The 23,125-nt window shown below is 40.9% G+C and overlaps 1 protein-coding gene across 1 annotated transcript in view; it reads left to right on the top strand.

Moving 5' to 3' along the window:
• The window catches only part of MCC (MCC regulator of WNT signaling pathway), a 138,710-nt gene extending 115,701 nt beyond the window's left edge, over window positions 1-23,009 (top strand). Inside the window, exons 13-17 of the mRNA XM_036402863.2 lie at window positions 1,171-1,405; window positions 7,032-7,238; window positions 8,178-8,275; window positions 18,312-18,434; window positions 19,469-23,009. Of these exons, the coding sequence (XP_036258756.1) occupies window positions 1,171-1,405; window positions 7,032-7,238; window positions 8,178-8,275; window positions 18,312-18,434; window positions 19,469-19,649 (844 nt within the window). The 3' untranslated portion in view covers window positions 19,650-23,009. The remainder of the gene's footprint in view (window positions 1-1,170; window positions 1,406-7,031; window positions 7,239-8,177; window positions 8,276-18,311; window positions 18,435-19,468) is intronic.
• The last annotated feature ends 116 nt before the right edge of the window (window positions 23,010-23,125 follow it).

Below are 23,125 nucleotides of genomic sequence, written 5' to 3'. Positions count from 1 at the left end.
CCAGAGGAAAGAGAAAAATGAAGCCTATCTTGATAGGCTTCCCCTTTGCACATGCATAATATTTCAGGACGTCATCCTGGCTCTCACACCATCTAGCGGGTAGGACTTTTTCCTTAGTACAAAAATGTTGAACAGCAGTGCAATTTGATACAGAAAGTGATTTATTCCCCTGCTGATAACTGAGATCATCTAGCATTCCAAACAGGCACAGTTAATGGATGACTTATCCCTCACCCAGCAGCTGATTACAGGACCTCAGGAGACAGCAGGGAGCTTTGAGTGAGGCTATAGAAACAACATGGCATTTTATTTTCCTTTTAGTGTTATTGCAACTATATTCAGCCCTGGAATGCTACAGCTGTGTCAGTCTGGGCCCCCTGCAGCACTGGCATGCATGGAAGTGGGTAGGCAGCACTCAGCCCCCATTGCTCTAATGACATTATTACCCCTTTCTGCAATCTCTGTGTAAACACTTACAGGGCAGAGTAATGGGCCCTCATTTGTTCAGAAGATACACCAAGTCTTTCATGATGACTTTTTATTAGAATTCCTGTTACTCCATTGGTTAGTTTTAAATCACTCTAGCCCTGAAGGAATGCTGAGGAGTACACCTTCACATGAACTGAAAGTTCTCCTGGCATCTGCCAGTGGATTTTTCATTAGATTGATTCCTAAAAGTATCCATTAAAATATCTGAGGTGGTAACTGGTATGGTCATCAGCAGAGATAGATGAAGTCTGGGTTCATTCTATTTTTTTAGCAGATGCTTCTTCTCAAAGATGATGAAGACTCAGCATCTGAGCAGCTTGCTGTGCTGTTACTGCTAAGAAGTCTTAAACAGCTTTTTTTTTTTTTTCTTCTTGAATAAAAAAAATCCACCACTTTTTTCCAGAAGACACCATTTCAGATAAAGTAATTCGGTTAGACATCAGTAAATATCTGGCTTTGCAGAGAGGTTGTCACATGACTCAATTTTCTTGTGCAGCTAATTAATGTTTTTCTGAATTTTGTCACCTCACATTGCAGTGTCCATGCTACATCTCTGTCCTTTCTGTGAGCTTTTAAGTAAGACTCAGATGCGTTGATGAAGTATTGGGAGTGTGTTTGATGTAAAAATTAAGATTTTGTTTCAAATATATTTTTTTCTAATGCCATTATTTCTCTTTCCAGTACTACCAGCTCAACAGCAAGCAGTTGTGACACAGAGTTTACAAAGGAAGATGAGCAGCGGCTGAAGGATTACATCCAGCAGCTGAAAAATGACAGGGCAGCAGTGAAACTGACAATGCTGGAGCTGGAAAGCATCCACATTGATCCCCTTAGTTATGATGTTAAGCCACGTGGAGACAACCAGAGACTGGACCTGGAAAATGCAGTCTTGATGCAGGAACTCATGGCAATGAAGGTATTTTATTCATAACCAAGGGAGCTGCTCTGCTGGCAATGCCTCTGTGTCACAAAACATGCTCAGTCACACACATGGGAGACTTTGATAGTGGTCACTGGGTAATAAAGGGTAACTTTTGAAACACATAATCTGGATAGCAAAAATCCAGTAGTCAGAGAGCGACAGAAGGCAGAGCGTTAACAGTGATGAGCTATGTGTGTTCTGAATTAGGAGGACTTCATCTGTGTCTCTAAACTTGGAATGCTCTTCTTGACAAACCAGATGCTCTCTTTCTGAGAGATATGGCAGCTGAATTGCTCAAGGATGACAAAACCATGATTCAGCACTTCCCAAGAGATAGTTCATTACTTACGAGCTAGCAAATGTGCATCATGAATATTTGTGAACTGAAGCAGAACAAATTCAGCTGCTTTTAATATTGGTGTGGGAGGAGGAGTGGTCTGTCAGATGTCATCCCTAATGCTCTCTGGCAGTTGGTCACAAGTCCTGAGCTCTTTAGGCACTGTGTTGCAATCTATAGCTCAGTCCAGAGACTGAGCAAAGGGTAGGCTGTGTAATGACTTGCATTAACAGAGTTTTGGAGAAAACCTTGGTTTATATGTCCAGCTGCTAAGATGTGATCTAGAAAAGCTGATGTTTACTGACCAGGTATAGAGCTTACATCATTTTAAGTCTGTCTTCTGTATTTTGAGAGGTGAACTAAAACATAGGAACATACCAAAGGCAATACAAGTGTATGTCTGCATTCAGAATTTGTCTGGTTTTGATTCAGTTTAAGTTTAACTTCTGTATTTTAGCAAGTGCTAATTTAGCCAGCTAATTGCTGACATGTCAGGTGATGGTTTTGAGTGGGACAGAAAATCCTAATAGTTTCATGAGCTTCTAAAGTTATAGATTTTTGTTTAGATGTGCTGCTTCTGGCTAAGCGGTAGCCTGGTGATGATAATTACGTTCTCAGTGATGCTGCTTTTCCATGACGACAGATGCAGTTTTGCAATAATGCCTTCATTATTCACAGTTCAGGAAAGACTGCTTGCTAGAGGTTGGGAGATGTAAAATTATGTTACTTGTTTGAATACATTGTGACCAACAGCAAAATATTCCCCACAACGAAAGCATGCAAGATGTACTGTAAGATGTTGGTAGATAATCAGATGTGTATTTCAGATATCACACTTCCTTTTCCTTTTTTGCATCTAGATCTTCCCTGAAATCTCTTGTTCACCATTCTTACCTCTATTTTTCAATTTTAACTTACTTTATTTTCCTAGTTTTATTTTAATTTAAAGGTAAGGGCAAACTGTGGAGCTGTATCCCTTGTGAGGTACAGGCCTTGTCTTCCCTGACTGTCAGGAGCACCAGCAGTTGCATATCATAATTTCTGGTACACTTTTGTGTGCTGGTAATTCTTTTGTTCACAAAACAGTCATCTGACTTGTTTTTGACACACAGCATCCATTTGACTGGACCTGGCACATTGGGTTTTCACTGCAGGAATTGCCTCTGCAAGAACATTTTCTTCTTGATTGGGTTGTGTGGAATGCATACAGAATAGACACACATTTTGCATAGGTGTGTGAACCTACCTTCAGCCCTTCGCAGTAAAAGAGAGTTGAATCTGAGGTCAGGACTCATTTTGGCTTTCTGAGTATATTTTTTGTATCAATTATTTGAAACATGTATCTTACACAGAACAGCATATACATCTGCCTCCTTTTGAAACAAACGGAGAATTTAGGTTTCCTTACAGTGTTTTGTTTAACTTGAAGCAGATGGACTGCAGAAGACTTCATTGTTTAGCATTTTTGATTTGTTCTCTCTGTTCCACATTCTTAGCAAGGGTGATACAGTTGGACCAAGCTACTTGATGATTTCCCAGCGTTGCTGGGTCTTACAATCTCCTACTGTCTTCCCAAAACTTGGTTCTGTGTTGGAATCTCTGGCACATCTTTTGGCACCTTCCATTTCTGATTTCCAGTAAAAGCTGATCACCTTGTCTGTTTAAAGTACCTTTACTACAGTAGTTCTTCATTATTAATTAGAAAGGCAGTTTGAGGGTTGTTTCTCTGCTGCCCTGTTTATTATTATTTTTTTACTAATCCAGAGCGTAAGACGTAGTGGTCTGCCAGTACTCCTATAAAATTCAATTCTTTGCTTCAAGCAATAATTAACCACGTTTCAAATACATTCTCGTCCACGGTTTGTCATCATTGAGTAGTCTTGCTTTGAGGTCAGTTGTTGTCATGCCCCAGTTAGCAAGGAGATTACTTCTGATGGGTGTAAATAATTCTTGGTTTACAGCCTTTCTGCATTTCAAAGGACTTAATCTAGATAAGAAGTCTCAGCTTTCTACACTGATAATTTTTCCTCTTTTGTGTACAGGTGTTGATAATGTTGCTCATGATGTGCATTGAGACTACAGTCTTTGGTGGAAAATGTTAAGTATTCTATTGTCCACCTTTGTTACAGCCATTCATGCTCTTACAGATTTGTATAGTGAAATACAGATAACTAGAGCATGACACTTACCTGCTGTGAGGTTTGTTTTAATTCTGAAGGTTGGTACATCCCACCTTGTTTACTGTGGTTCTCCATGGCTTTTTGTGACTTTTAAAACTTCTTACCACATTAGAGTCCTACATGAGCAAACCAAATGCAAATTTTGATTTTGAGAATTCTATGGTGTTTCTGATTATTTTGAATCAGAAGATTTTAATTTTCATTCAAGTTTTTGCCCAAAACCAGGATTATGTATGACTGTAAATACAAAATATCCCTCAATATTAAATTAATTTGTCCCAAAATAACTGCTGGATTTGATACCTGAAGCTTGCGAATTTGCATGGATTGTCTTAAGTCTTCTGCAATCCCCTAGAACAGGGACACTTGCTACCTCCTCTTTCAGGGTTTCATTTAGTGAATGCCATTTGTACTCACACTCTGAAGATGCAGGTGTGTTAAACTGCAAAACTGCTTCACAGCAATCTGTAGCTGGAAGAAAAGGGAAGTAGTAAATATATGAAGGTGGCACTGTCTTTTCAATTAAATTTAGGTGCAGTCTTTAGAAAATATTTTCATGGGAAAAATTGCTGCATATTGACTCTCTAAGTAAACCTGAACTACTTGAATTTTCCCAAAATGGCTGCTGCCACTCTGCCTCATGCATTGCATGGGTCCATACCACAATCCTCAACTGCATTTCAAATTTATAACCATCTTCAACCTTTCCATTCCCTCCTGTTCCTTCTCTGTGAGCCTCTGTAAGACACTGGCTGACACAAGCTTTTTAACTTTTCCCCTGCTTTGTTTTTGCTTCTTTACTTCCAAGTCACATTGTTTTGACATGAGAAGAGTAACATATGGGAGGTGCGTGATATGTCTTCTGGGACAGGATGCAAACTGCTGAATTCATATGTGATGATCTAAGCTTACTGTCTTCATAAACAAAGGAGTTAAACATTGATCCTCAAATTTATTTTGAGCTTGGATAAAATAAATAATGAATATTTATGGAAAAAAAATAAGTTAAATCTTTGCATGATAAGAAAAACCTGTTCCACGCATTGGTTGTTGTAGTGGATTAATTTACCTTTTTTTTTTTAGGAAATAAATGTCTCTTATTTCTGGGCTGAATTTGACTGGCTTCATCCTCTAGCCAGGAAAGATTTTGTCATGACCATCCCATTCAGACAGCTGAAAGTATCTTTTATTCATACAAGTGTCAAAATACTCTGTTCAAATTACTTCTCAGTCTTCACTAAGAAGGCTAAGTAGATTAATGGCTTTAGAAGTAGAAGCTTAAGAAGTTAAATGCATACACTTGAGTATATCAGACCATCCAGTTCAACTGCTATAACAAAATTTCTCCATAATTATTTGTCAGTATTATTTACATTTTTTACTGTTGACAGAGGCAATTAATGGTAAGTTTGCCTAACAACTAAATTTGTGTAAACCGCATTGAATGAAACTGGTTATGCTTCTAACCTTCTGTTCACAAACAAGCAGATGAATAAATCAGTGACTTTAAAGCTTATACAAACCTTTCCGAGCCTCTCGGGGTTTTTAAGATAGGGATTTTGTTTTTGCATGGTTCTGAATAAGCCAGTGATGCTTGTAACTGTGATACACCTGTGTACAGTGCTTAGTCTTAATCCAGACAGCAAATTTTTGTAGGCATTTAGATTCCCTTCAACATAAAAAGTTTGTCTAAATATGTGTAAAGATTTGGTTTTGTATAATGTATGTTAATAATGGCTAAAATATGAACAGCATTATTTTTGAACAATAAAGCAAGATACCTCTGTTATTTTTGTGATTAGGGGTTTTTTGTGTTGGTTTTGTTTGTTTGGTTGTCATTGTTGTTGTTTTAAACAAATAGTGACTTGTTCCTAGGCTGGCCACACAACAAGAAACTTCTGTCTTTCAGAGGTGTTTACATAGTGAACAAGAGAAATGTAATGCAGAAAATGTCTGCATGAACGTAGTATTCACCCATTAAGTGACCTCTAGGGCAAGGCAAGCTAAACAGTGAAAACATGACTCTGGGTTGGGTTTTGTTTTTTGGGGTTTTTTTTTGTTTGCTTGTTTTGGCAGTCTTTTGCTTGTTTAGTGGTGGTTTTAAGCCCATAATGTAAATTATGTATTAGTACTATCTCTTTAAAGGTTTTGTGGATATTGGGTTTTTCTGGGTATAGAAAATAACTAGGCATTTCGTACAAGAAACATTTCTGAAGTGTTAATCGTAGAGAGCCTTCTGGTTCAGGAATAACCCATCATTTGCTTTTCACAGGAGTTTTGGACCATAAGAAGGGTCATTGCACTCATGCCCTGCTCTTAAACTTCTGCCCAGCCACTGTCAGACAGATGTTAAAACAGAGATCTGTTCCCAGGCAGCAGACATTGTGTTACAATAGGTGACAGCCCTGTCAGAAACAAGAAGCCAACTCTCAGAATTGAGCTTCTTTCTATCAAGTACCACTGTCCATCCTCTGTGGATTATGTTTAGGGAAGAAAATAAATGAGTGCATTTTTCTGTCAAACTCAAGTTGTGTATACTTGGGATTCTGGTCACCTAGGGGAAGGAAATTATAAATGGACATCTGATGGTACCATACTCAGTTGCTCTTCTTGACATAACTCATTTTACCACATGGTATTACAAGGCAGGAATAGGTCCTAGTGTCTCAAACCCCTTCCACTGTAATGAGATTAATTCTTGGATATTAATAAGAAACTGAAATCTTGCTTTTAGGGAGATGTTTGAAAGTCATACACTTCTGCTTTTGAGACAATGGTCTCTGAAGGACAAAGTAGAACCAGAGAAATTTCAGCAGCTGTTGCAATCCTCTCAGATCTCTGATAGTCTAATTCTAATTTTGCTTCTGAGCTTATTCCTGAAGATGATAAAGGGGTGGCAGGGGTCATCATACTCAGACTGAAGATATACAGGTCTTTGACAAATAGCAGTGTGATTATAAAAAGTCATCTGGATGTTGATAGTTTTCTCAATGAAAAGAGTACTTAGGTTATAAGAGTGGATGAAAATCTTGTTTAATCTCATCTTTCATTAGGTACCTAGTCCCATGAAGCAGCATGCAATAATACAATGTTTCTTCAACAGGAAGAGATGGCAGAGCTCAAGGCACAGCTTTACCTGCTGGAGAAGGAGAAGAAGGCTTTGGAATTGAAGCTGAGCACTCGAGAGGCTCAGGAGCAGGCCTACCTTGTCCATATTGAGCACTTGAAGTCTGAAGTGGAAGAACAAAAAGAGCAGAGAATGAGGTCTCTCAGCTCAACCAGCAGTGGAAGTAGAGACAAACTGGGCAAGGTCAGGAGTCAAGCTACATTTCCAAAGTTGTAAACATGATTAATTAAACCTTTCCTGTCCCTATTGCAGTCTTTAGCATGTTAATCATGCTCTTATTTTGTCTATATGCAGATCTTCCATCTCTTCCCTAGTTGTGAGGTGGTTCCTTCCATGCTGTTACTTGAGGACTTTGAAGAATTGGTGTTAGGCATGGGTGCAAATAAGGGTGTTTTGAGGACTACCACAAGGCCAGTCTTGCCAGACATACAAGTTGCTGTGGTTGAGCATGTGTTTTGCCTGTTACCACTCACTAGAAACACTGGAAGGGAGTCTAAGCAAAATGCCATTCTCCCATTAGCACTCATTTCTATGCAGCATTTAGAGCATTGTAATGACAATCTCTTTCTCCAAGTTAGATTGTAATAATTTGAGAATGAAGACTCTTCTCCCCTTAATGCAAAATAATGCAGAATAAACAGATTGCTGCATTTGCAGTAATAATTTGTATTAAGAAATAAATACCTTGGAAAACTTTATCTTATTTTTAGTGCTGTGGCCCCAGAAAATGTCAATAATGTGTTTAAAAACAAAAACCAAGACAAAACATCTTACTTCCTTATTCCTGGCAATACATCGTTGGAATTTCTTGATCCCGATGCCTCTTTGTTTCATGTCTGGTGTCAAAAGAAATATAAGGAAGGCAGTGGCAGTTTTGCACACAGTAGCAGAATTCTGCAAGTCGGTGAGCTGTGGTGTTTTAAAAAACATTTAGAGGCATTTGTGAAGTATTAATCTGTTTAGTCCATTTCTTGGTATGATGATACCCTGCTGTGTTGCTGTAGCATTGTGTTGTCTATTTCACCTCCTTTTTAAAAGTAGCTGTGAACTAAGAGGCTTTCAGAATTTTCCCATTAAGATGGTCAGTAATTTCTAATCAGGTGGCTTTTCCTCCTTTGTTAGGAATGTAGTGATGGCACCACAACACCGCTAACCCTTGCTGAGCTGAGACCATACAATGAGAGTGAGCTGACTGCTGAGCTGACAAATGCACTCAGGAGGTAAGCACAGCTTCCCTGACCAGGGTCAGGACTTGTCCTGTAGGTCCAGGGAAAGGTTTATTTCTGAGCCTTCACTCTAACTCTGAAGTGGTTTGAAGAGTGATCACAGATTTGTCCTGTGAGAAGGAGAACTATCAAAGTCCTTCTAATTTTCCCCTCTCTCCTGCTGTTGTTCTTTAGCTCCTGGTGCTCAACTCTATTCTCCTTGAGGTTCTCCAGAATTCAGTTGAATTTTAGAAATAAAAGAAACCCTCAAAATGGCAGTAATGACCACTATCAGGCAAGACTATGAGACATAAAACAGTGACATGCACATTTCTTTTGTGTGTTAAGAAAATGCTTAGTAAAGACAGGATTTGAAGTGTGATCTTTGGTTAAGACAGTTGGCTGCAGGTTAGAATTTGGGTAGGAGTTACAGGAGTGAGAACTGTAGGCATTTTGATGACTCAGATGCTCCGTTTGCCTCCTGAGTATGTAAGTGGAGCCACTGTTCAATTACAAATGACATTGTGTGAGGCATTAGCTTTCCAATGGGAGAGAAAATTGATGTCTTGACAAACAGCTTTTAACAACAGCCAGGTTTTAAGCCTAAGCTTTCAGTACAGTTATACATTAGCTAGATATTTGTTTGTGCAGCAGTTTTTCCTTCACCAGCTATGTGGTAAACATAATAACAAAGAAATTCATAGTTTCGATAATAGTTTCAATACTTGTTCCACCTTTACCAAGAAATGGCTATCTAGTACCTAATCTGGTTCTTATATTTAGAACCTGTCCAAAATGCTGCTAAGAATTTTGGCTGGGAAGAGTGTGTCTTGCTTTACCGGTGTTTGCACCTTCTTTGATGGTGGAATGTCCTTTCAGACAGCTGTGGTGTTTCATTCCTGAGGTGTTTTTTTTTCATAGGTGCAACGTGTGCTGTGCCCAGGGACACTTAAGGCATTATGTGAAAATGTAAGATCATTACCACTGCAGAATCAATACATCTCCTACCATTTGCTTAGTAGTCTGGCAGTTGCTGAGTACTTAGTTTGCATGATGCGGGGAACAAAATTCTGTGGGTAAAATAATCAAAACTCTCATTTGTGTGTGGGTGGATAGAACCCATCAGCAAAGTAATTCACATAAACATTGCAGAGAGCCATTGGCCTTCCCTGTATCCCCCACATTGCTCACTGCTGTGAGCTGCTCCACCAGCATTTTCTCCCTTCACTCAAGCTGCTGCTCTTCCGGCTCTTGTTATTTGCTCCTGGATTTTCAGAAGATGCCAATGACCGTAGTTAACAGAGGTTTGAGTATAGTCATGAAATGTGGTTTGCTGACAGCACAGAGAAAACAACCTTGCTTTATCTACTAGGCCTTAAGTTGATTAGCATGGATTTCCAGCCAAGAGCCTCACAAGTACAGTTTGTCAGGCAGAAATGGAGAAGGAAAATAATCGGATTAAACTGTACATAAATTGTGAAGGCTCTCTGTGTAATGGAAATACAGCTGTACTAAATGTGATTGCTGCTGCAAGTGGGGCTCAAGCACAGTTCCTGCAAGCTGTGTAGACAGGGTATTTTTCACCCTATTCAGTGTGCCAGCCAGATCAGGCTGAATGCTTAGCCCTCCTTACCCTGAAGTCCTGTCTCTGCAAGTCAATTGAAGGTCTGTCTAGCACATGGAGAAAGCTTACTGCAACCTGTTTAGCCACAGCTATGCTAAAAAATACCAGAAGTCCCTAACTGTTCTGGACAAATGGGTCCTCAGATATCACAGTGATATTTAGACTATTGCAAATCCACAAAAGAATTCTAAAACTTATCAAAGTCCCTTCTCCTCTGTGGGCGCATCCTCCTCACCTTGCCAAGGAAGTAGGACCAGAATACAAAAGGTATTGTATATTGTATGCAAAATACATTTAAGGTATTAGTCCCAGTAACTGTGTTTGCTAAGGGGTGGAAGTGGGAGGAAATGTGAAACAAGTGCAAATCATGCTTTGTGGTCCAGAGGCAGTATTTAAATGCCAGCATTCAGGACTGTTTCAGGACTGGTTACAATTGGTGCATATGTCCAGCAATTGGTTCTCCCTGTTGTTTCTCCAGGCAGTAGACAGTTGTTGAGGGGACAACAATTGCAAGGATAGGGGCAGAAATCCATTGGTTTTTGAGTCTATTTATCAGAGCATGTGATATCAATCAGCAGCCTTGCTTCCTGTTCCCTCCTTATCCCATCATTACAGAGACTAAAGCTCTGGTTGCTCCCCCCTCTGCTACTTTCCCATTCTGTCCTTCTGTTGCTATTAAATTGTCAGGTTCTTCTCAGTTAATTGAAACAGAGTGAAACGCAAATAAAACAGCAGGACGTAGTTATGGTCTGTGTTTTGGTGTAGTTTGGAAGCATTTATTTGCTCATTGTCTGCAAATGGCCATGCAGCAGAACAATCTCATCCAGAGAGCCAGGCTGGCTTCTCTCTGCAGATGCGGATATTTTTGTAAATCTGAAATCCAGTAGTGTATTGTGAAAGTTCTGTTGGTAGTGCCCATCAATAGAAATTCAAGGCAGAAGCAGTTCTTCATCTATTGTGTAGATGAAGATAATAATAATAACGTATTTGTTCTAGAACAGCTCAGGATTTCCCGTAGTAGTGCTCAGCATTAAAACCCCTGTTACTGGCTTTTTACAGAATTCACTTGTCTTTTAGATGGTCACTATGCTAGCTGGGAGAAATGTAAATTATCTTTAAGTCCTATGCTGTTAAAGCTACATCTATTACACCAATTTCTGGTGTTGCAGGCTAAGCTCACTAATTCAGACATATTCTATTCCAGCCAAAGATAAACACTTTCTGCCAGAGCCTTTAAGTTTTGGTTTTCCCTCTCTCTTTTCTTAATGGAATGATGAAGTGCTTTAATGGGCACAAAGCCTCTTCTTTCTTGAGTCTGACACATTCTGACACATTCTGACACAAGCTTTTTGGCAGGAAATACCTTACTCTTGAGAGGGTAGAAATGTATTCTCAGCAGCCTCATGGCCTGGTGCTGACACCTTGATGGTTGTGCCAGAGGCCAGTTTTATAATACGAGATCTGGTTGAATATCCCAAAATCAGACACATGATGCAGTCTCTGGGGGAAGACCTTAAATGAGTTCTCTTTCTTGCTGGTTTGGTCTCTTCTGCTGGGGCAGGACAGGGAGCACTGTACATGACTTGTATGAGTTTGTAACTCAGTAGACACATACCAGGTTATGCTTTAATGCAAGTAAATGCATTGGAGGTGGCAGGAGGGAGGCAGTAAGAATTCTATTCTGCTTTAGAAGGCTGATGATAATGATGATAGAACAGATATTTTCTTCTACTAAGAAGTTACTTTCTTCTACTTGCATTCTGTGAAAATGGCCAAGCTGGCAAGACTGAAACTTTTTCCTCCTGTGAGGTCCTCCTGTGGTCTATGCTTGTATTTTCAGCTGCTGGTAGCTTTTCTGTCTGTGTAGGGTTGTATTTTATTCATACATTATAGAATCATTTATAAATCACTAAAATGCTTAGCTAGGAAGGATCTAGCAGTACCGGGCAAGGACCGTGGCAGGCAAAACTCTTTGTAACTAGACTGACTGTTCAGACTTCAGCTGCATCATTATTTGGCACAAAATTATGATCCTTGATGGCTGTGCCAGGATTAGATGAATCGTGTCAGTCTAGACATGTTTCAGTATCTCCCTCACAAAAGAGTGACTTTCCATCTGGCAACACTGCAAAGGATCTTTATATTTACCATGCCTGATGACTTCTATACGAAGAGATAGTGAGTGATGCTACTAATTGTGAAGTCACTGTGGACAGAGAAATGAGTAGTTGTCAGTAGACTGGCAAAGAACTCTTCTTCTGTTAACAAAAGGTGCATTTTGCACAGAGCTGTGGTCACACTCTCTGGAGTGGAAGCTGCAGGTATTTCTAGTAAGACATGAAAAACTCATCCTATTGCCATAATTTCCTGGTGTCTGTTGGGACAGTACAATGTTTGTTGCACTCTTACGTCCTTATCCCTGTCTGAAGACCTCAACTGTGTTTCGTGCCAAACTTCTTTTCAGAGAGCAAACATTTCAATAGAACACTGGGCCAGGTCATGACAGTGACTACTTTCTGACACGATGTCAGTGAGAGAGAAATCAAGGCACCTTCCTTTATTTTAAATTTCCATGAACTTCATGTGATGGCATGTTAAGCTTGCATATTTTCAAGGGCTGACCTTAGTTTCATGATAGCAGCATTCATTAAATTTCATCGTTGAAATTCAGGCCTATGCTGAGCACGGTAAGGCTGTCTCAGAAATGGAAACAGAAATGCCTAAAACATATCATAACCATTCATATTTAAAATTTCTCTTAGACTTTTCTTTGACCAAGGTACTGGACAAACATGCAGTGGGTAAAAGTAGAGGGAGAGAGACAGAGGTTTGTGTTCTGGACCTACTGATGCATCTTTGGCTGCTTTCTGTCAGTGTTTGCTTATTTCTGTTCTCCAATTACCACATCAATTAAATGAGGAGATAAGCAACCCTGAGGCATTTGAAAGCCAGACACTAGTATGGCTTGCAGTCATCGCAAATTTCAGAGATGTCTCTTTTTTGTGACTGTGCAGTATCCTGCTGTGGTTTTCCCTTGGCTTCCAGGGGGTTTCAGAAGGCATGGCCTGTATCTGGAAATCCCTCTGGAGAATCTCACTAAGAGAAACCTTCTCACAAGAGGAGAAGTGACTCATGGTGATATCAGGGATAGATTGCTTAGAAGCACCTTGAGTAATTATTTTTACCATATGCCTCACAGACAGCCATGATTTGTCTTTTTCTCCATTTTTGACATGGTAAGTAGTTCTTACCACCCTGTGGTTATCTGAACTGCTGAGCTGCTATGCACTTCAATATAATCATCACAGGGAGCTCCAAATAGCTCCAGGTCTGGAGAGCTTCCAGGCTGGATTGACAAAGCTGGGTGGGAGGTTTGAGCACCGAGTGTAGCAGGCATGCTGCTGCCTCCCTCCAGGGCTGTTCTCCCTTTTTGCTGCCAGTATACTGCTTCAGGACCACACCTGGCCTGTCTCCCCACTGCAGGTGGTGTAACAACATGCCTGTGTTGAGATCTGTTCTGAGCATCTTGGCAATCAGCAAAAAAAGCAGTAGAGTATTTTACACCAGCAAAGTGGGTTTTGAAGCACCCTCTGTCACCTCTGCAAAGGGAAAGGCATCCTGTGCACAGGTAGCTGGCAAGCACGGGTGGTGCTTCAGCAGGTGAACCAGGAAGACATGGCATTTGAAGGGGGTGGCTCTCTTGGCATTTGTGAAGTGTTGCCTCCTTAAAACATTTATTATATTTGGTTGTTTCCCTTAGCAGGCCAAGCCAGACCAGTGAGACAGGCGTGCATTCGAATTAGCTTGGGGATTCTGCATGCCAGCCTGATGTAAGATGTTAGTTTAGACTGCTGATGAAGGGAGAATTTATCTGCATTCCTTTTAGATGTCCAGCCGTTATCTCCTGAGAGGAGAGGAGTCAAATGCCTAGGAAAAACAATCATGTGTCACCCTGTTCAACTGGAAAAGTCAGAGAGGGGAGTGAGGGATGGTGCTGGGTTCATTACAACAGGAGGATATCAGGGAAGGAGTAGGAGTGGCGTGGAGTGTGGAATGGGAAGTACCTTCCCTTCAAAGTAGAGGCCTCGAAGATAGCTAAGATAGCTATAGACCGGGCAGGAGGTACCTTCCCTCCCTCCCCTTCCCCACCCCCTGGCCTGCTCTTCCAGCATGGATAGCTCTGCCAGGAGTTCTCTGTCGCCCCGGGCTGGCTCCTGCTGGTCCTGCTACATCAAGGCTTTGTACCTGCAGAGCTCAGGGGCAGGTGCTGGGCTGAACCTGGTCATCCCACTCCTCAGGAAGAGCCAGGATTTGAAGGGATCTGCCCACAGCAAATCTCTTTTGATGGGTAAGAAGATGTGTCCTAGGAATGGCAAGAGTTCTCTGCCTGGCTGTGGGAAAGTTTCTCACCTCTTCTTTTGGAGAGAGCTCATTGTTCCTCTTTTGCTTCAGATTTGGCAAGAGCTGTGGTGCTCTTGACCCCAGGGCAGAGGGCTGGTAGCTTTCACAAGAAGGGGAGCTAGCTGGGTGCTAGCTCCAAGCCAGGGGCAGAAAAATCAACTTTCTGCGTGCCAGAGAAGAGCAGCTTCCCATTTGCAGCACTGGGGAATTTTCAATGAAATCAGCAAGAGCAAAGGAAAATCTGGGATGACTTCTGGCACATGAAATCTGAACATGTCTGGAAAAGCCCAGACAGGAGGGAAAATATAAGGTGCTCATGACCTTGCTTACATTACAGTGTGCGAAACATGGTGTCAGTGTGTGGAGGCCAAATTGACAGAAACAGTTTCCTTTATGGCCCTGGCAGAATTCCTTGCTGTCCAAAGTGGCAGCATTGAAACCAGAGAACACTAGTTAGCCCCTTCCTATTCAGCCATCCTGAAGCAAAAAATCCTTGAAAACCACTATGCAACTGCCCACTGAGTGTTTTGATTGTGAAAATACCAAACAAAAGTCTTTATTACCAGCATATTAGGCATTTCACTGAAAATAGTGGTTTTAGCTGATGTTATAGGCTGTAGGCCCTGAATACATTTATTCTGAGCCTTTTGCTGGAAAGGGAGCAGTCAGGAATTTCCCCAGCTGACTTCTCAGCAGCAGGGAGCCCTTGTGCTGGAAGTGAGCTATGCCCTCAGATCACAGGCTCGTTCCCTCTTCTGGGAATACTTGCTCATTTTCTCTGTGTTCATGAAGTGTCGTGGCTGTGTTTTCTGCAGCCCCAGCTTGCAGTAGCCAGTTGGAGGAGGAGCTGTTGGGATAAGGAGCAGTCCAATAGAGTGGGAGTCAGGGGCTCACAGAATTTGTGTTCTCTGAAAAAGGCTTCCCCTTCCCTCTTCCCATCAAAATACACATATAAGTGCTTTCTTGAGACACTCAGAGGTCCCCCTGGGGCACAATAGCAGTGTGAGTTTGGTGTGTCTCTTTCCATGAGAGTTTGGATCTTGGGGTCTGGAAGACTGTCTGGCAGCAGCAGACTGTGCCTACATCAATAGAATGTTCCATATGTCTGTCACATCAAGTGCAGTTCCATCCCTGGCAACTTCGACATGTTCTCATTGTAGAGACATGGTTCATATGCAAAATTGAAAATATTCTGCCATATTCAGCCCTGTAGTGGCTGATTTTTCACAGTTTGCAGTCAGGGAAGTGCTGTGGTGCTGGAAATCCCCTTAGGACACCACCTTAGGATTCAGTATAGCTGCTATTCACTGCCTAACTACACAGTCAGTTTTGAGGAAAAACAAGTGTGGACAATTCTTTCTGGCCAAACTGAGGTGATCAGTGATTGAAACTGAGGGAAGCAGGGGGAGTAACCACTGTGAGGCACAGGGTTCTTACCAGCCTGTGACCTAAAGCTCTGAGGTCTCTCAGCTGCTGCTCAAACAGAAGATGCGGCACCCTGGGGAAAACCTTACATGTTTTAGTGTGTAATAGTCATTAACCCTGTGCATCTTCATTTCCCAGAGAAACCCAAGGTGTTTGCTCTGCATTTGCTGTTGCTGCTGCGTGTGGCTCCTCAGGTGTGACTTGTTCTATGAAATGTCTCTTGAAGTAAAGATATTTAGATAGGCAGTTTTAAAATTGTAAAAGGGTGTAAAAGTAGATCCCTATGTGTTGTTTTTTTCAGATTTTTGAAATATTTCAGCACATGCAATCAAACCACCAGTTGCTTTCCATGAGATTAAGGTTGAGTAGTTATTATCTAGTGCTGTTTCACTGACTTCAAGACATCCTGAAAAGCCAAAAGAAATACATGTATTTTACTGGTGCCAGTGTAAGTTTGAGTCATCTATAGATTTGAAATGTTACCCACTGTTTCCTGGTTCAGAAGGTTCAGAACTGGCATCTGAAAGTTGTTCAAGTAGCTTGAACAGAGTGCTTACCACTCTGCTGGCTCTGTGTCTTCAACAAGCATCAAGACAAGGATGTTTTAGACCAAATATAAAGAAATATATCTTGATGTTTAGCTGAGTTTGGGCTGAACAGGGCTGGTTGAAAGGTGTGAGTGAAAAACAGACAAAAGGTGATATTGTTTTATCAGGTAACAGTCACCATAGCAACCAAACTTTACTATGCATGAAAAGTTCCTCAAAGTCTTTCTACTGTTTTTTTTCCATGCAGCTCTTGTTACAGCAGGTGTGTGTGAAGGAGTTTAGCTTCAGTGAACTGTGGCTCTACAGGGCTCTTTCACATGGGACTGTGTGCAGTGTTTCCACAGCAACACCTTTTCCTGGACATGATGTTAAATGAACCTCACACGATTTTGAGATTTCTCTGCCCATCTAAAACCTGTGCATGTTTATTCCACTGGACTTGCTGTTCACACTAGGTTGTTATGCTGGAATTGGTGCTACTGAGCCTTCCCCAGAGCCTCTGGATGTAGCAGCTGTTGGAGCAGAGAAGCACCAAATTTACCCTCCTCTGCTCTGTCACATCAGTAGTACGATGCCACAAATGCATTAGGTCTGGCCTCTGCCACATCTGATCTTTTCTTTTTTGTGCTCTGGTTCTTTTACTTCTTGTTTTCTTTGCAGAAAACAGATTTTGGCTGTAGACTGTGCTGAGCCTTTCTGACTACTGAGATAGAATATAAAAATGAAAATTTACCTTTGGGATGGATGGCAGTGAACTTCTCATTGCAAGGGAGAAATATTGTGTTACTTGAAAGCAGAGGGTGTGTTCCTTCAATGAAGGGACGTACAAAGAATACTGATGATTCTTCATCAACAAGGGCCCTCTTATGTCCTTTTCCATTTGGCTGGTAACCCAGCTCTGGAGTCTGTTGGGATAGACTGCTAACTTGGAATATTTCCCCAGCTGACTTTGTGAAAGCCCTTCTGTTGCTGCTGGAGCTGGGCGCTGTCCCTCTCTCCAGTGATAAAAGGCTGCCATATCCAGGCCTTCCTGGGAACTGCATGCTGCTGAGCTGGGATTCCAGGAGGATCCCTGTCTCTGCAGAGCTGGGGAAGCTTGCACAAACTTCAGGGTATTAATTCCCATTGGGCTTATATGGGAGCTGGCAGTTGTCTTGTTATTGAGGTGAAAACAAGTGTGCTCATGTAGAAGCACTGCAACAAAGCAGGAGGGAGAGGTGGATCACTGTAGAGTGGTTCTAGGCAGCAAAGCACAGACTCCTTGTAAACACACAAAGTTCCCACGTGTCAGATTTGATGTTGCAAAATCTGTGTCCCAGTTGAGCCCAGCTCCATGTCATTCTTAAAACACTTTTTTTTTTCTTTTTTTTTACCCCCTTCTAAATCTTACATTTTTTTCTCTGGGCTATCTGTGCAGAGTTTGGGTCACAGAGAAAAGCTCCTGGAACAGTCCCATGTGTGTGTAGGTGTGGGCTGAGCAGGCATCAGCCATCAGTTCTGGAGCAGGGAGCTCCCCAGGAAGAAGCACCTGCCTCATGCCACGTGCTTACCTGGGAAATGTGTTTTAAACCCAACTTAATCCCCCAGCTGTAATGCTTGCTCCTGCCCAGAACTTCTATCTTGTTCACTTTTTCTTTCCCTCATAGAGATACTTGTAATGTGAAAATGTTACAAGATACTTTATTTCTATTTTGTCACACTTTGTGTAATTAGCTTTTGGTTTAGAGTTGGTGAGTAAGTACGGATATTAGCTATTTATGTATCTTATTTATTAGTGTGATTCAATGCATACAGCATCATGATCTACCAGAGAAGTTAGTTTACTCTTTTGTCTGCTATTTCTCTGATCGTGAATTCTAAAATGGTGAATGTTATAAATACCAATCTTTGGAAAAGTTTAATGTAAGAACTACCTCTTTTATTATCCTAGTAATAGTAAGGAAAATATTTGCAGCATGTCAAGCCAGCACAGGACAACTGTTGATACACTTCCAAGCTGAAGTACTATTTCTGTTTTGAAAATAGTTTTCTACCTCCTTTTCTCCTGATCCAGGGAGAAGAAACTGAAAGCAAGAGTGCAGGAGTTAGTGAGTGCTTTGGAGAGACTCACAAAGAGCAGTGAAATCAGACATCAGCAGTCTGCAGAATTTGTTAATGACCTTAAAAGGGCAAACAGGTAAAGGATCTACCAGCAGATGGATTCATTATTGGTTTATTTTTGCTGTGTTCCTGTAAAACACTAATATTCCACTTACCTTAATGAGAAGTTTCAGGACCCTCATGTTCGTCCACATGTCAACACTCCAGGGTTATAGTTAGAGAAGGAGGAGGTACAAACCTCCCATGCAGGCCACTGACAACTACGTGGTTAAGAAGAGAAAGCAGGGAAATAGGTTAATCTCAATTGAGTTTCTAGTAGTGATTGCACAATTTAAAAAGCAAACAAAAATATTTATGAATCTGTTACTTTGTTTTTAACTCCTCCCTTTTCTTTGGCTCCAACCTCTTCATTAATAAAATGTCTTGGATGATCACACCTGAGTTCCATTGCTCACTCAAGGCACTTTTCTTGTACTGTATTGGGATGGCCTAGGAATATGGTGGACTGCAGCTGCCCTTCCTGCAAGCAGCCTCTGACTCACAATGTGGTTTTCCTTAAATTGCATTTAAAAGCCTTTGTGGTGAGAAGCAGCACCCATCTCAAACTTTCCAGCCCAGTCAAGGTGGAGGCTACTCAACAGCTAGCAAATTAGCACAAGATGCCATCCTCTGAACGTAAATCTTACTTCTTTAAAATGAAAAATGCAGAATCAGTCCTTGACTTTCTAAGCAGTTTCTGGCCATGCAATGTTTTTATAAATCACATCTGATGTTGTGGTATGATCTTCACTCATAAACCGTGGTATGAGAGGTCATCAACAGCAACCTCCATCTGTCTCTTAGAATCATATTTAGTTTTCTTTACCAGTTTACTGGAAAAGGTATGTGCTTGCCCCAGGAAAGACACAGACATGAGCATTGATCTGGGTTTGGATCAGAAAGGTTTGGATCTAATCCATTTTAAAGCACTGGTAAATGCTGGGAAGGGGATCAGTACCCAGCCTTTGAAGTTCCCTGAAGGTGGGACTTTGGGGTAGATTTTTTGTAGCACTTACTCTGTCTGAAACAAGCCTTGTTTGAATTATCTTGTATGCCTTGTGTTTTTAACAGCAACTTGGTAGCAGCTTATGAAAAAGCAAAGAAAAAGCATCAAAACAAGCTGAAGAAACTGGAATCACAAATGATGGCCATGGTGGAGAGACATGAAACCCAAGTGAGAATGCTCAAACAAAGAATAGCTTTACTGGAAGAAGAGAACTCCAGACCACACACCAATGAAACTTCACTTTAAGTGCATCTCGTTGAAGGATGCTTAGTGCCATTACAACTTTCTTTCTTTTGGAGGTTGACTTTTAGGTAGCTTCAAATGTTAAAAGCTCTGATTGTCAATGCTGACAAAACTTAAAAGCTCCTTCTCTGGGATCCCAGAGAGGTATCATGGGGATAATAAAAGTGTTAACCTTAAGGACTGTTTCACAATGTAAAATGGCAGTGCCTGAATTATCATGCTATAATTGTGTTCATTGTCTGTGTTGTTATGTCTGTATTCATACAGCTTCTCTTTCTCTGTCACCCATGGGTGACAGTGTCACACAGCAGAATAATTCATGTTAAGAGGTTTTCATTTGGGTAGTTTGGAGATCATGTGAAGTTTTCCCAGTCCCTGAGCTCTCTGCACACAAGTCCACACTGCACCCTCATGACTTGCTGCTGTGGTTACACCACCAAACAGGCAGCTGCAGAGTGAGGGTGACAGCCTGGCTGGCTTTTTCTTTTCGTCCTGCCTGCAATTCTGTTGCTCACAGTGCACGTCAGGTAGGAAAATTCCTGTTGGTTTGGGAAAAAAAACAAAGAAAACATAGTTGCATCTCTGAGAATTATGATAAAAGTGTAATTCTTACAGTGCATACAAGGGCCAAAGGCTGTGGGTTTCACCATGCCACACAGACACTCTGTGCCAAGGGTGGGTAAGAAATTACAGAAGACCTCCTGGTATTTATATTGCATGGTGTTTGCAACTACTTTGTAGAAAAAGTTGTTTTTTCTTGCTATATACACTATATCCAAGGTTTTCTTTAAGAAGCTGGGCCATTTTTGTCATGTGTGTTGTGCTTCTTACAACTTACTGTGATCAAGAGGTAGAATGTCTTCTTTTTATCCTTTTTTTTGACCAAAAAAGGTACTTAAATAATGTACCTGTTTAATATTGAATACATAGGCACAAAATTATAGATGTGTAGATGTATGGATATCCAGCCACAAACAGAATGTGAATGGTGAAGTCTTACAGTTTTCTTAGGTTAGTTTTTGTTACTGCTAACATTCCCTTGTTTAAATCATGTATTACTGTATTATCAAACTGACTGAAGTGCAAATTTTGGCTTGTTAGGTAAATGAACATTAAGCAAATCATGGGGATCAGGTTGATTTCTGTAGGGATCAAAATACAGGAGTCTGCCATAGCACCTGTTATATTCAGAATTTGCTTTTTTTTTTTTTTTTTTTTTGGACAGAGTATGTAAAAAAGCTTTATGTGTGTTTTAAAAAGCCAAGCTATAGTCCCTTCACTGTGTTAGCCTGCTGCTGTGTTATGCCTCTGCTTTGCATTTTCCAGGCTGATTTTCAGTGAATCTGATTTCAGGAGATGTTTATCGTTTTTGCTTTACATGTTGAGTTGCACCTCAAGTTTTTTACTAGTGTATTTAGAATTATGATAACTTTTCTCATTTATTCCTCCCATTACTAGTACTAAGGAAATATTTGAGAGAACTCTGCCTACTGTTGGGTTAGGTCAGGAATTTGTGTTCAGAATGTGGCATTATTGTTAAGTCTTGGTTACATCTGGAAGTGCAGCAGTTGGTTTTCCATCTCTTACTGCTGTAGCTGCTGTTGTCTTCTGTCCTTAGAGTAGTTGTTCCTACTTCTCTGGAGTCTAGTACATCATCCACAAAGCCAGCATCACATGTGGTTGATTGCAACAGCAAATTAAAACAATGCTGATTCCAAAATTTTTAGGTAGTGATGTTCTGGTTTTTATCAGTCCTCTTTCTCAGAATAATTGCACTTCTTAATTTATAATGTGACTAGAAATTATTGCAAATGAGTCTCTTGAGGGAGGAGATTGATTTTTTCTGTCTCTGTGGTTCTGCTTAGCAGTTCTCTATGGTGTTTCCCCTTTTTAGGCCCAATTTTCTCACGCCCCGGAGGGTGGGGGTTTGCCATCAGCTTCAGCAGCTGAGCACACTTGTTCTGAAGAACCACAAAGGAAAGTATCCACCATGTGCTGTGGCAAAAATGTAGTTACAGTTTTGTCTTCCAGCATCTGAAACACCCATGTGACTTGAGGTCACTTCAGAATGTCCATGTGAAATACCTTTCACTGGAGAAGACAGGAACCATACTGCACTGAGCTGCCTCTTAGGCTCATTTTTCCCCCTATTTAGATTAATGGAGTTACAGGATGGTTTGGGTTGGAAGGGACCCTAAAAATCATTTTGTTACAATCCCTTTCTTTGGGCAGGGACATCTTCCACTGGACCAGGTTGCTCCAAGCCCCATCCATCCTGGCCTTGGACATTCCAGGGATGGGGCAGCCACAACTCCTCTGCACAACCTGGGCCAGTGCTTCAGTGCCCTCACACGGAAGAGTTTCTTCCGTAAGAAATTCAGATACTCTTACACAGAAGCTGCAGCCTCAGTGTTTTTTCCAGGCCTGACAATTAGCTGATTATTTCACTACATTTAGCACAAATCATCTGTGCCAGCTGTGCTCTAGAAGTGCATTAGAATTATAAATCATCAGTAAATGTAAACCAGTCCCATTTTTTCCCCATAAGGGTTGTAGATGTAAAAGCAACACTGGTACCATCCAGCCTCAGCAGTAGCCATAGTTTGCCAGACCACCAGTTGATTTATTTGCCTCAGCAAGCAGCTACTGCATCTGGGAAGTGGTCAGAGGCTTAATGTTGCTGTGAAAACTGTTCATTAGTGATAATCAGCTTCAGCTCCAGTGTACCCCATTCAAATGGCACCAACCCTCAGAAAAAATGCCAAAAAAACCTCAAACTCCTTTTATGCAACTCTGAAGTACCAGCACACCAGAAATACCTGAGTGTGCAGTGCAGAGTTACAGCAACTTAACTTTCTTAAAGCTTGTTGCAGAAATAATAAATTTGCAAAGCAAGAAAAAAAGGTGATTCCTGCCAACCTAAGTCCATTCATGAATTAATGATTGGACGTTTTTTGATTTTCTTAAGTCACCAGAGTGCATGAAATTTTTCTATTTCACTGAGTGCTTAGAAAAAAATCACTTTTTTTCTAATTCTATGTGTAAATCTTCACCAGCTTGAATGTACTGTTAGCTTTTGCAAAGCACATGTGACTAAGTTTGCATTCATGTCATGTTCTACTGGTTTTGTTACTTTTCTCCTCCTCCAGTATACTGCACCATGAATTGTAACTTTAGAAACTTTTCACCTTACTGAATTAGCTTTAAATGTGTTGCTACCTTTTCATTTCCAAGCAGCTGTAAAATAGCTATTTTGCGTTCATTTGATATAGAATTATAAAAACTGCATTTATTTATACAGAGGCATTTATAACACTTATTTTACAAATGTTCTTATATTCTGAATAAATTTCTAATGCTGTTTCTTTGCGTTGGGAGTTGTTTCACTGTGGCTTGTCACCTTGCTGTTGAATGGGACTGCATAAAGACACCTTGGCACAAAGAGCTCTCATCTCCAAGCTAAGTTACTGAGGGAGATG

The sequence above is a fragment of the Molothrus ater genome, assembly GCF_012460135.2.
Source record: "Molothrus ater isolate BHLD 08-10-18 breed brown headed cowbird chromosome Z unlocalized genomic scaffold, BPBGC_Mater_1.1 matZ_random_MA35, whole genome shotgun sequence".
NCBI classification, from domain to species: domain Eukaryota; kingdom Metazoa; phylum Chordata; class Aves; order Passeriformes; family Icteridae; genus Molothrus; species Molothrus ater.
The sequence above is the reverse complement of the archived record's forward strand: the minus strand, read 5'-3'. Positions and strand labels throughout refer to the sequence as shown.